Here is a 14596-nt window from a genome sequence, read left to right on the forward strand (position 1 = left end):
ATTTCTGAAGCATAAGGAAGATCACTGCTACCTCAAAACATGTATTTGAGATGCCTTCCCCCTACGTTCAGGAAAGCTACTATCACATGCATTCATCTTGAGTTAGGAGCTGGGTCACAATTCTCATGTCTTTAGTATGCACACGCTTTAATAACGAGTTTTTGGAACTCTCTCACACGCCCTAGTGATAAGTTACACATTTGTAAGACAGAAATGAACGTCTAGGTTCATTTTAACAGCAAAAGGACATGGTACTCCACTGAGATCAAGTGTCTGCTCATGCCGAAGAAAAGAACCAAAGTAGCATTTGGCAACCATAGGCCTGGCTAGGACTGGCTGGATCTCAGCCACAGACTTCTAATAAACAAAAGCTCTTTTCAGGTCTAAAGAGCCGGGTAGCCACTGCACAGCTCCAAGAAGCAGAAAGCCCTTCTTAGGAAATGAGCAGCAGCAGCTGGAACAAATGTAACATCTAAAACACAGGAGGTTCTTGAAAGCTGCGAGAGAGAACCAAAAGGACTGCTGACCATTTAGGGTGTCATCTACCAAAAATGAATTTGGAGGATATATTAGGTTGATTCATAAAGAAAATGTCATTTTTGTAGCTCAAAAGCTTACAAATATTAACAACTTCACATGGCTTCAACCAATATTTGACTTTTTCTGGTTGTGTTCCATCATTCTTTTTAATTTTGAAGAGAAAATTATAAAGATTATTTAGAGAGTGCAATTACCAAGTTTTTTCTAAAGGCAGTGCAGTAAAGCATGTGTTACCAAGACCATCTACTCAAATATGTAACATCTGGGCACTCAGAGAAGGTATGATCAAAAGAAAAGGTATGCCAAATCCTTCTGACAGCACAAGAAACAAACACTGCTCAAGGTGTGACTAAAACCTACATGTCCGTAAGAGTCAATCTCAATAAATTAAACCACATTTCATAAGTTTGCCAACATTTAGAAAACAGTATGTTTAAAAAGAACAAAATACCTTTTTAAAAACAATATACACCTGTGGTTTAAAACAATAAGTTTCAGATTGCTCACTAAAAAACTCAAATAATGGAACAGTATGTTCAAAGTGAAAACAACTAAAGGTATGGAAAAGCAAATCATTTATATTCATTCACAAAGGCAACTGAAATTTCAAAAAAAAAAAAAACCGGATACTGGCTTAGTATATTCCTACCCTCAACTAAAACGGGACCCTGTTCTTCCTACCAAGACATACTCACCAAATAAAGAACAAGCAAAAAAGTACAAACTTTAAAAACCAATTCATTTTCTTTGACATCACAATCCTTAAAAAAGTTAACCTGAGATTTCTACCAGCTGCTCAGAAAGTTTAGACGAGCCCAACAATCCCATCACAGTCCTTTGACAAGCAATTAAAAGGGCTGTTCACTTAGTAAACTCTGATTAGTCTTTGAACTTTGACTATGGCTGCAGCCTGGCGTCCGGCACTGTTCTGTACCAGCTGTGAGGAAAACAACCCTCTGGCAAAGGAGCGCTCACATACTACACAACCAACAGTCAGAAGCTGTAAGTCACTCAGACACACTTTTTTTTTTTTTTTTTGAGACGGAGTTTCACTCATGTTACCCAGGCTGGAGTGCAATGGCGCGATCTCGGCTCACCGCAACCTCCGCCTCCTGGGTTCAGGCAATTCTCCTGCCTCAGCCTCCTGAGTAGCTGGGATTACAGGCACGCACCACCATGCCCAGCTAATTTTTTGTATTTTTTTTTTGGTAGAGACGGGGTTTCCCCATGTTGACCAGGATGGTCTCGATCTCTTGACCTCGTGATCCACCCGCCTCGGCCTCCCAAAGTGCTGGGATTACAGGCTTGAGCCACCGCGCCCGGCCACTCAGACACACTTTAGCATGTTCACTGATTAAGAATCTCACACTCTCTTTAGACAGATGCAATTATTCCTCTAACTGGAAAAAGATTTACCACAGCAACACAGAACAAACAGTAAATTCCAATAAACGTGTATTAAATGAGAAAATGTAGGAGTGGTGTTCCCTACAAGTGTCCACACCCAAACACATCTTTGGGTCTCTAATCCTTTTATTCTATTGCACATATGCAAACTTCAAACTACATCAGCGTTCAGCAGTTGTGGGAGGAGGTGACCAAGACTACTAATAAAAACTAGGGTTTCAGGGGACCAGCGAAGAGAGATGGAAGAACAGGTGCTGCCTTGTTTCCTTCAAATAAATTAGGAATGCTCTTAATCAACATATTGCAAAGGAAGAAACATCCTACAGCAAAAAGACGTTCTAGAATGACAAAAATACATTAAGCAGCTCTGAATTCAAGTCCTGGCTCCCCTTCCCCGGCTTACGTGGCTGGGGAGTTACAGCAGTTCCCCGGCAACAAATTCCTTAACAGTAAAAATAAAGCTTAAGGTGAATATTGTCAGACCATGGCCTCCTTCTGCTTCCAAAATCCTACAAGGGGGCCTACACTACATTCTTCACCATTAATAATGTACACTAGAACGCGGTTTCTCAAAGATGAGCACGCACAGGAACTGCCTACAGGAAGAGCCCTGAGCCCTACTCCAAAGATTCTGAAAGGGGAGGGGCAACCAATTTGCATTTCTAATAAGCTGCCCGTGGGCAGACCATACTTGAGTGCAAAGGGACTCAGGGTTTTGGCTTGAGTCCTAACCAAAGGCTTTGACAGGCAAGCTCTGAAGTTAGCCAAAACTGCTCCCCAGTGACCTTCAGCGGCTCTAAAAAGAACCACCTCTTAACTTCCACGCAATGTTCAGAGAACTGGACTGGTGGGCAGACCTAGCCCACAACTGGAACTCAGGCACATACAGACCTTCCTAAGGACCGTGGTCTCCAAAGGAGACCAAACTGGGGACAGGATGGGCGGATGTGAGTGAGCGGGACTCAGCAGACGTGATGCAGGTCTTGCAGAGGAGGCTGAGCTTCATCGGCGGCCCCATCCTCTCCCTTGGAAGTGCCTGTGTCCTCTGGGGTATTAAGGAAAAAACTGTGACGAGTGAGTGGACCCACAGCTTTGCCATAGGAGCTGGTGCACGAAGTGTTTCTGCTGGAAAGAGATGTTGCAAACTGGTCCAGGGTCTCAACAGCAGCAACAACCCAAGGACCAGAAGGCTGGCTGCCTGGGGCAGGCAGGAAGGCTCCAGAAGGGACTTTAGCACTCGGGGCCCAGAATTGTGTCCCCATTACCCCCTAGGGGGAACATCTGCAAATGAAGAAAGATACCAGAAAAAAGGATGGAGATTTTGGTTAAATATGACAATGGAAATTATACTCAAGGGCAGGTAAGGAAGAGGCACATGGGAGTAACAACTAGGGTGAAGTTAAAAAGGACCAAAGATGGAAGTGGTATGAATAAAATCATAAAATCCGAGCTTTATCTCAGGAGCCCAACAGACCTACTGGGTAGCACACAAAACAGGGTTCCTCCTAGCTCTGCAGGGAAGTCCCCTATCAATCAGAGCATGCCCTGCACGTGACCCAGAAATATATGGCACACGAGTTTCTAGCTTGTGTCTCTTCCTTTCAGGAGCATCATCCTCAGCGATGCTGAAATGCTACGGTCATGGCACCGTGGTCACACAATGCTAACACTTGCTCTTGAACCATCTCATTTAGAAAAAATTCCACCATGAATTGAAGCATTACATTCAAACATGCTGAAAGATAGGGGAAAAATTTCATTCTCTCTTTAAATTTGCTTCATTTTAATATTAAATAGATCCAGGTTTTGAAACTACATATCTCAAACAATTTAATGCTTTTATATCGTTAATATTTCCTTACTATTAACATGTAAAAAAACAGATGTTAAGGTGCATCACTTTTAGGTATGTAAGCCTTAATATTTTGATTATTTCTACTTAAAAAGTACCTTGGAAACTATAAAAATAAAGTCACATACTATGTACTATAGAGGGAGGCTGACACAATCCTTTCTTGTTACACATAAATATCTAAAAATGTGGTTCCAATTTCTTTTTTTTCCCTAAACCATGCTCATTTTCTTTCAAATTGCTTCCAAAAACGAAGGTCTTTCTGATGTTAATCGTGTGTATACTTCGGCTTACACTTTAAAGAGTCTTCCTCTCCTGGGAAGTGACTTTTGTATACAAATCATGGAAAACTACTTAGACAAAGTGCTGGAGATGATTAAAAAGAGCCAGATTCAAATTTATACCTTAAAAAAAAAGCAGAAGCAGATGTCAACTGACTCATTTGTGTATATTTTGGAAATGAGCTGAAGATATGCATGTGCATTTCATCAGGACATTTAAGGCATCCTAAACTTTTTACTGTGGTTGTGTATCAGTGACAACTTTAGAAATTAAAAAACTTTAAAACCTACACTGTGGCATTTTATGCTGGATACTCCTGGCTCTTACTACAATTTGATCTAACCAAACCCTTTTTAAACTAACCAAAAAGGTATTTGCTCATTTAGAAACAACACTGAGAATTTTTATTTTCTTGAGACAGAGTCTCTGTCACCCAGGCTGGAGTGCAGTGGCATGATCACAGCTCACTGCAGCCTCGAACTCCTGGACTCAAGCAGTCCTTCCTCCTCGGCCTCCCAAAATGCTGGGATTGCAGGCGTGAGCCTCCATGACCGGCCAAAACTTTTAGAATTGAAGGCACATAATAAGTAACTTATTATCTAGAATTAGTAAAGAAGGAATTAAAGTAGCATTTTATTTGTTCATTTACTATTTGAACAATAAAAACTTTAACTCCTCCAAAAATATACTAGAAAGAAAAAACATTTGCAAATTCTCTCTGATCTACCAAATCTTTACGGAAGTGCTTACTCCACACCATGCATCCAGCATCTTGCTAGGTCCTGGAAACAGAAATGGTGAGTGCAGTACAGTCCTGACCACCAACAGGCACCTAGCTTACTGAGGAAGACTTTTCAGGAGTGATGCCTGGGTTCAAAACAAGGGTCTGCGGATGGAGAGGGTGTGAGGGTAAGCAGGTGTGTCCTGATGGAGCATGGTGTGCTACTCTGTGACTGCTGGGATGCCAGGCAGAAGGACCCTTCCCTCTTAAAGGATATAACACCTTAGCAACACTTTGCTACAATGCCACTTTCTCTTAAAACAGGAAATCTGTTTCATATGGTAGATACATTCTAAAGGGACAAAATAAGTGGGACATTTATGCAGAAATCCCAGACTACTTGGCTTGTTTCATCAGGAAGTGATGCAGCTTCTAGAATATTAGTGCGAACAGTGGCTAAAGCAATAGTCATTACACACTTCCCACAAGTCATCAACAAAAAGCCCTAATGACCCATGTATTTCAATACATATGATTTCCGTAGCAAATTACTATGTGACCCTGGGTCACACTGACAGATTTTTAAAACAAATCCTTGTTCCTAGAGTTACTGTGACAATGTCACCCTCCAATTATGTAAACATGTCAAAGCATCCACCCAAGTGTTCAGTTATCCCATGAGTCAAACTGCATCTCTTCTCTGTGTGGTGAAGTATACTTCATAAGCACTACCAAAAACAGCAAATCTACAAGAGTGGCATACAAGCCATCTGACAACCTAGGTGACAGAGTTAAATCTTAAGGGTAATCAACAATCTCTCTGAATTAAAATGTTTTAGGGCTGTGTTTGCATTAAAATCCACTTGCAGTTACAGAAAGCCCCCACCAGGTGGAGTTTCGAATTCTTGGTTTCTTGTACTCCCAACTATTTTTGTCCTGACTGATTATGAGGACTTGCCTATAAATTCACGCAAATTTAATAATGCAGCTGTTTTCTTTCTTTTCAAAAGCATGTAATATGAAGAAAAGAAATACAACCATTTAACTTTTTTTTTTAATTAGTTCACTCAAGAAAAACCAGAGAAGGTCATGAAAAATCACTGATTAAATGAGACAGACAAAAACCTCCAGGAGCCCAGATGCCACAGTCTGAACTTTGAGGATCACTATACCTTCAGAAGGTCTTCCTAATTTTCTTTTTCCAAATCACCACCAACACATTCATTTGAGGGAGAAAGGGTCAAATCATGAACTTTTAAACTGGGTAAGACTATACACAGTGATCTACCTGACTTCAGATATTCACAACTGCATAGGTAACCACACTCTGCAGGTGAGGTGCTGCCTTAGAGGAACATGCATTCCCAGTAATCACGTGATCTCCCATTCAGAAGGTGCTTCCCTTAGGTCATAAAAATAGTGTTGAGAAAAGCGCAGGTCCTAGCCACAGCCTCCTAGCACAGGCCCAGACATGATGGTGATCTTGTGAAAGGGGATCATTCCCTGTTTACAAAGCAAGAGTGAAGCTCCCAGCTGAGCTGCAGGATAACAGCTGGGGCTGACTGAAGGCGTAGAATCTGGATCTGGCCATTAGCCATTCCCTACCCAACATCAGCCTCCACAAGTTGTTCTCTGGTCCCTGGCACAAGGCAGACTCAGCAAATCTAGGATGGGAATTCTGCCCCAATATTCCCACCCAACCCACCTCTCCAGGTCTAACACGTGACCCAATCCATGGGGTGCAGACCCGCCCCCAGCCAATCGCACACCCACTTGCTGGCCTATTCATAGTTAGTAACTCTCAATTCTAGTGTCACTCCAATCCTTAAAGAGTAAGTTTTAGGCACTAAACATTGACTGCTGATAATGGCAGATGCATTCTAAAGTGAACCTCTCCCTGCCATGATTCATGCTCATATAATTCCCTCCCATTAAGTGCAAGCAGAACCTCTAACTTGCTTCTAAGCCACAGGCTGCGGCAAAGGTAATGGGAGGCTATTCCCTTAACTAATCAAACTAATCAGATCACATTTCCAGGCCACTAAATACGTAGTGATCTGTTATGCGGCAACAGAAAACATACAGTTGGAGAAAGGAGTTTATTCCCCGATCCACTGCACACAGCTCTGTCAGATCTCAACTCTTCCATCCCATTCCTGTCCTGAGGAAAATCACAATTAACAGCATCTTATGCATTCTTTTTGATAATCCACACATAACCAAGCCAACATATTCACATATAAAGATATATCTTTCGGCCAGGTGCAGTGGCTCACGTTGTAATCCCAGCACTTTGGGAGGCGGAGGCAGGTGGATCACGAGGTCTAGAGACTGAGAACATTTTAGCCAACATAGTGAAACCCCGTCTCTACTAAAAATACAAAAATTAGCTGGGCGTGGTAGTGTGCATCTGTAATCCCAGCTACTCAGGAGGCTGAGGCAGGAGAATCGCTTGAACCCAGGATGTGAAGGTTGCAGTAAGCAGAGATCACACCACTGAACTCTGGCCTGGCGACACAGTGAGATTCCCTCTCTCTCTCTATATATATATATATACATATATTTGTATATATATATTTTACTCCCTTTTATGATAACAAATGGAAGCATATTATACATACTTCTTTTCCTCCCTCCCGATTGTCTTGACAAGGAATCACCATCAGTACAAACAGAGTTCACTCCCTTTTAATGACTGCACTGAACTTCATCCTATGAGTGCACCATAATGTTTTTACTCAGTTCCCGATTGATAAAGGAACACTTAGACTTCTAATCTTAGGTTTATACACCTGCCACTTCACAGTGGGTGGAGTCAATTGCTAGAAGCAGACTTTTGCTGGGTCAACAGGCAATGTACGCTTGTTAACTCTGTAATATACATAGTTCTACCAACTGATACTCCCACAGGCAACGTATGGGAGGGCCTGTTTCCGCATCCCTTGCCAACCCAGGTGTTATCAAAAGGACATCAAATTGATTTTGTATTCCAGTACAAACTCTTGGCTCACAGTGTCTGGTTTCATCATGATCCTCAAGCTCATCAGGTTCATCTGACCAATATTTATGAAGGGCCCACTCTGTGAAAAGGGAACAGATTGCTAAACAAAGAGAACAAAACACACCAAGGAAATGAGCAAAAGCTTCTGAAATTCAGCAGAGAAGACGACTGCTTCCAACCTGAGCGAAATCTCCCTGGAGGAGGTGAGCTCCGACCTATCTAGATCCTGAAGGACATGTCGACTTTGGACAGACAGAAAGGAGTCCCGTGAGAACAAGCAGCGCGTCGGGATGGGAAAGCACAGGACGTGGTCCATGGCAGAGCAGTGCGGGAAGACAAAGAGAACGCTCAGGTAGCAGGTTGAAGAGTGACTGCCCCGGCAAGGCCTGAGCTAGAAGAATCAGTCAGCAAATAGAACGCTGATCTGACAGTGGGGATTTCTACTTTTGGCATGAGCTAAGTGATCATGAGAAATACTAGCTTATCTGGGCTTCAGAAGGTTAGCCCTGAAACCAAACTTTCTGTAGCTGCAGAACTGTGTGTTCGAAGCAAATCTTAACAGTCAAGAGTAATGACAGGCAAGCACAACTGCACTGGCAGAGGGGAACAGGAGAAACTCAGCCCCTTGTTCTAGTCACAGGAGGAGGGGGACAAAAAACTCTTAGGGTTATGTGAAGCACAGTCTGAATGCAAGGGGGCCTAGGTAGCTACGGTTCCCTTCAGCTCAAAAAACGACTCCAATTCAATGTCAGATGGTGCACCTGTACCTTCATTTCTATTCTGCTTGCCTATGATTCATTTATGAACAGGAATTCACTGAGTACCTACTATATTTCAGACAGTGTTATCGGATCTGGGGAGACAGGGGCTAAGGGTACAAAGACTCCTCCCTCTGAGGTTTAATTTCTACTTGGAAGGGAGAGAGAAAAATGAAGAAATAAACACATAATGTATCAGAGCAACAAGTGTAAGCAATGAAGAAAAAGTGTAATGATTGTTCCACTCATCAAAACTCTACACGTCCTCATGTCAGGAGGCTTCCCTTCAGCCTTTTCAGCTTTGCATTCTTACAGATCATCTGTTCTCTTCTCTGAAATCCTACAGCATTTTGAGTCACGCTCTAAGCCTTTGCCACTTGTTAACTACTTCACTGTACGGGGCTTGTCTTGCTAAGACTGTAAGTCTCCTGTAGGTGCTATACAAATCCTCGGCAGCTACCACAGTGCCGCATGCACAGCACTGCGACACACTGCACGGGCACTCAGGACTACTGACTGCTAGGACAAATTACCATTCTAGAACGTAAATGTGTTCTTCCCTTTCTCAACACTGTAGACTAGAATGTTCAAGTGACAAAATTACCTAAAGGGCAGAATGAAATGAACAAACGAACTTAACAGAAAACCAAATTGGATCCGGTAAGAAGTAGTGACTACCAGGTGGTCCAGGTGTTTGGGATGGAAGCTCATCCTAAAACATTAACTAGTCAGGCCAAAACAATGGGGTGGAACTTAAAGGAACAAAGTGTAGGGGCAGCTGTGAATGCCCAGGAAAGTGGACAGACAAGGATGTGCAGAAGAAAAGAGCAGACCCCGGGTCCTTGCGCCACTAGATCTCATAATCACCTCCTCTCTGAAATGGGGGTCTGGTTCTCCCCGCACCAATCTTAACACCTCAATGCTCTGCTCTAGGCTTAAAAAATGTCAAGGGCACCTTTGCCACTAAAAAGCTCCTTTCCCTTTCTTTTTGTAACAGAGAAATGTGCATAATGGAATTTTTTTTTCATGTCAAAGGGTGTGATAATCCTTACATATCAGTTCTTTATCCCCAATTGAGAGAGCACATTAGACAAAAAGCTACTGACACAAAGGTTCAAAGTAGCACTAGTCACAATAGCCAAGAGGTAGAAAAAAACCAAATGTCCATCAACAGATGAATGCATGAACAAAATGCGGTCTATCCATACACTGGAATACTATTCAGCCAGATGGGAATGAAGTACAGACACACACTACGAAGGTGAATCTTGTAATCAAATGCAAAGCGTAAGAAAGAAGCCAGCCACAGGAGACCATGCACTGCATGATTCTATTTCTATGAAATATGCAGAACAGGCAAATCTCAAGAGAGAGAAAACAGGTTAGCAGTTGCCAAAGATTAGGGAGGAGAATCAGGGAGTGACTGTTCGTGAGTACAGGGTGTCCTTTTGGGGTGATGAAAATGTTTTGCAGCTGGACAGTGAAGATGGCTGCAGGACACTGTTAATGTACTAAATGCCACTGAATTGTACATTTAAAAATGGCTAAAAGAGTACACTTTAGGTTATATGTATTTTATCCCAGTAAAAAAACAGTTCCTGCAAATCCAATAAACTTCAAAATAAATTTATATCTTACTCATCTCTAAAACGTAACTTGGGAAACGGGAGCTAAGAACATCAAAAAACCACACGTACACAGGCTGTGGTTAGTTCCCAAACAATGCGTGGTGTAAACAGAGGCTCTCGGGACTCTTGTACTACTGGAGCTGGTAATCATGACAACTACTGTTAGCAGTGACTGGACTACACACTGGCTCTATGATATGATGTGGCCCTGTGTTACTGCCCGAACCTCATCTCAAACTGTAATCCCACATGTAGAGGGAGGGAGGTGACTGGATCCTGGGGGCAGTTTCCCCCAGGCTGTCCTGGTGACAGTGAGTGGGTTCTCCCAAGATCTGTTTAAAAGTTCCTCCTCCCTCCTCCTCTCTCTCTTGCCGCCATGTAGACGTGCCTGCTTCTCCTTCCACCATGACTGTAAGTGTCCCCAGGCCTACCCAGCCATGCAGAACTGTGAGTAAATTAAACCTCTTTCCATTATAAATGACCCAGTCTTGGGTAGTATGTTTACAGCAGTGTGAAAACAGACTAATACACTCTAAGTACTCACATTTAATCCTGTCAGATAATTACTCTCATTTTACACAAAATAGTATAGGCAAAGAGAAGCTAACCAACCTGTCCAAGATTAAATAGCCAGCAGGTGGCAGAGCCTCAGCATGGAAATCTGAAGCCCACCTAGTTTCAGAATTACGTTCTTAGTCACAGACCCATGCCTCACAACACACACCCTCCTGACCTGGGCCCAATCCAGTCTTCCACTAGCTGTCCACCCCACACATTGCCACTCCACACAGAGAACCACCTCCTCAGCCTCCGCACGTGCGGTGCCTTCCACCTGGAGCACCTATCTCAAGTGCTGCTGCCATGCAACCAGTGCCTCCTCTCCTCTCTGAAGTCTGCGCTGAGGTGGAAGGGGTGGGAACCAGGGCCTCCAGGGCTCTTGTGCAACCTGCCCTTACACTGTTCCTTCCACCAGCATTCATGCCTGTAAACACTGCCCATTTTCGCCCGACGACAGGAACAAAGAATTTTTACGCCTCCAGCAAAACCAAAGGTGTCTTGTACTCTGCTGGTGAACAAATAGAATGCAAACCTATGAACCATAAGACTGAGTCAGTCGAGCCATTTTGTTTGGTCATCACTGCATTTTCAAACATCAACAATGTAATGGGAACGCCTTCCCCAGGGCACCCCAGTCCTGGTGCAGCATACTACTGCTTGGTATTTTTGTGACGGGCAGCTCCAGGCTTGTAAGCTATCCTGACCTAGCCATTAACTGACTCACTCATTACTCCCAATTACTTCTCTTCCCATCATTCTTTCCAATATGGTAAATCTCAGCTATAAATGATACCAAGAGAAATAAAAGAGCATAACAGATATATAATTTCATTTCTATAGACTTAAAAAAAACTCCCTATATAATGTCAAAGGTGGAAATATCCCTAAAATTGAAACAACTTCAAATCATGGCAAAACTAAAATTTAAGACCTTCTAGAACAAAAGTCCCTTATCAGTGCTCACACCTCTAAGCAGGAAGGGGGCCCTAGCAGAGTTGGCCCAGCCTGGCACTCTCAACCCCAGCAACTTCTGAGAAAAGGTCAGGGACCTTTGTTTAGGCAAGTTTACCTTTAAATTTCAACACCAAAACCTGACATTTTGTGTTTGACTTATTTCTGTTCAGCTTACAACACTGCCCAAGTTCAAGGAACAAGCACCAAAAATGGAAAGAGAAGGGGATGCCTACTGAACACACTGTGCTTGACCATGACGAAACGAAGGTGCCACTCTTAATCCAAAGCTTTAGCTCTCTAGATTAGAGGAAGAGGACCAGTGGCTGTATTTCCATACGCCCTGTAAAACCAAAGCAGCACTTAACACACTTAAAATAAGACCCACATTAACATTCACAAACTTAGGCAAGATGAGCTGGGGGTCTTGTTTTTCTTTTTTTGAGATAGGGTCTTGCTCTGTCACCCTGGATGGTGTGCAGTGCTGTGATCGTGGCTCACGCAGCCTCAAACTTCTGGACTCAAGCCATCCTCCCATCTCAGTCTCCCCACGTAGCTGGAATTACAGACACGTGCCACGACACCCAACTAATATATATATATATTTAAGAGACGAAGTCTCACTATGTGATTGGTCTCAAGCAATCCTCCCTCCTTGGCCTTCCTAAGAGTTGGGATTACAAGTGGAAGCCACTGCACCCAGCCTAAGACAAAAGTATTGATTTGGCATGAGGAATAAGTGTCTTTACTTATGGAAAAAAATTTTTTTTATTAAGTCAAAAGCCAGGATTAGAAATATTTACATCTAATAGCATTCAAAATAGAAAGCTAAATGACTATAAAATTAAAATACTCTACACCTACTTCTGGAATCTAAAAGAAAATTTTTAAAAAGATACTCTACACTATTTTCCACAAATAACAACTGTAACTGAGTTACTAAATACTTGTATGCAAATTAAATTTTTGCTTTCTTACTCACACTTGAAAAGTAAAAGGAATCTATATCATTTAAAGAAGCTCAAGGGAGAATTCTTTTGTAAAACATGTGTTTTGTTTTGTTTTTCAATGAAAACAACCTGCATTTCCCAGGTATGTTGCAACTTCTTAAAGGGATCGCTCGTACAAAGGCAAGATCCACACAGAAAACAAATTGCCTTCTCTCTTACTCTGGTCTCTTTGCTGCACACACCTACCAGACTACACTCCAGACTCATTTTGGCATAGAAATATAGGCTGTACAATAAAGAAAGGAAATAATTTCTTTAACTTAATCCCAAATGTGATAGTAGAAAATAATTTTTAACTGTAAAAGAACACAGGTTAAATGTCACTGAGTAATACTTACTGCTGGTTCAACTTGACTTCTATCTGCAATATCTATATGGACAATTTCGACAGTTTTCCATGTGTTTGGATCTAAACCATGTACCTGCCAATGACAAAGAGAAAAGGAATAAAACAAACTGTAGATTATTCCATTACACTTAGATATACAGACTTTATCTTGAATCTCTCAGGGTACATTATAAGGAATTAAAAGACCCAAATTATTATTTCATTATATTAGCTGTCTGATATTTTGCAGGATCTAGAAATCTTTTGTTATCACTGTAACAAATAATAAGGGAGAAGAGAATGAGGATGATGGCAAATAAATAGAAACCTGTCAATATTATCTTCTCAGAGGCCTCACAAATGATTTATGAAACAAAATATACCAGCCCTGTGTTCAACCCAAATGATACACAACAAAGTCCTTGTAACCAACCAAGTCCCATACAAATATAAGGTGACATTACAAGTTAAATTCAAATGAGGTACTATATGGTCTAAAATCTCTCCAAAATTTGATTATCCTAAAGCTACTCAGTTTCAGTATGATGCTAACTCCTTTATAAGGCATATTGATTGTTCATTTATTTCTGAAATGCCATCTATGAACCAATTAGGAATTGTTTGAAAACTGTCAACGATCTGCCCATTTAAAAGCTGAAAATACCAGATTAAGTTGTATATATTAAAGCACACCAAATAATGTCACCTAGATTCTAAATTTTAGAGGGTTTCTATGAAAAACAACATAAAGGTTGGGTGCAGTGGCTCACACCTGTAATCCCAGCACTTTGGGAGGTTGAGGCAGGCAGATCACCTGAGGTCAGGAGTTCAAGACCAGCCTGGCCGACATGGTGAAACTCTGTCTTTAATGAAAATACAAAAGTTAGCCAGGCATGGTGGTGCACGCCTGCAGTCTCAGCTACTTGGAGGCTGAGGCAGGAGAATCGCTTGAACTCAGGAGGCAGAGACTGCAATGAGCAGAGAGTGTGTGACTGCACCCCAGCCTGCGCAACAAAGTGAGATTCTATCTGAAAAAAAAAAAAAAAAAAAAAAGGAAGGAAAACAACATAAAAATGTCAAATGGTCACTTGAAAGAACAGTCAAATACTACAGATCAAAATTCAAAGTTCTATTAATTGGTATCAATAACATAAGAGCACAGTAATAGAACAGTAAAAACAGAATTTGCCACAATTATTAACTTAGTTTCCTATAATAACGTATCATCAGGTTGGAACAGATCTCTACTGGAATGAATGCGCACCAGAAAACAGAAATTGCTGAGTCCCATCCCTAGAGATTCTGGTCTAGGTGACTCAGGTTATCTGCATTTCAAGCCAGTCCCCAGATACTGTGCTGCTGCTGGCCCATCCAAAGACCACCCTTTTGAGAACTGCTGGACCAAGGGCATCAACCTATCCAAGAGGCCTTCCCAAGTTCCATGACAGACCTTACCAAAAGTTAATGATTACATTTCTTTGAGTCCTGAGTCAAAGATGTTCTTGAATCTTAGAGATAAATGTGCACCAACTTACAAAAGTCAAGAGCTTCTCAACATTT

At 41.9% G+C, this 14596-nt stretch overlaps 1 protein-coding gene across 2 annotated transcripts in view; it reads right to left on the minus strand.

The window, feature by feature from the left end:
* Positions 1-14596, minus strand: part of PITPNB (phosphatidylinositol transfer protein beta) — a 67890-nt gene that overhangs the window by 29551 nt on the left and 23743 nt on the right. For both annotated transcript variants that reach the window (XM_032256526.1, XM_032256527.1), the window contains exon 7: positions 13047-13130. In XM_032256526.1, the coding sequence (XP_032112417.1) occupies positions 13047-13130 (84 nt within the window). The remainder of the gene's footprint in view (positions 1-13046; positions 13131-14596) is intronic.

This window comes from Sapajus apella, unplaced genomic scaffold (genome assembly GCF_009761245.1).
Source record: "Sapajus apella isolate SASKATOON/1434 unplaced genomic scaffold, GSC_monkey_1.0 scaffold95, whole genome shotgun sequence".
Classification (NCBI taxonomy): Eukaryota; Metazoa; Chordata; class Mammalia; order Primates; family Cebidae; genus Sapajus; species Sapajus apella.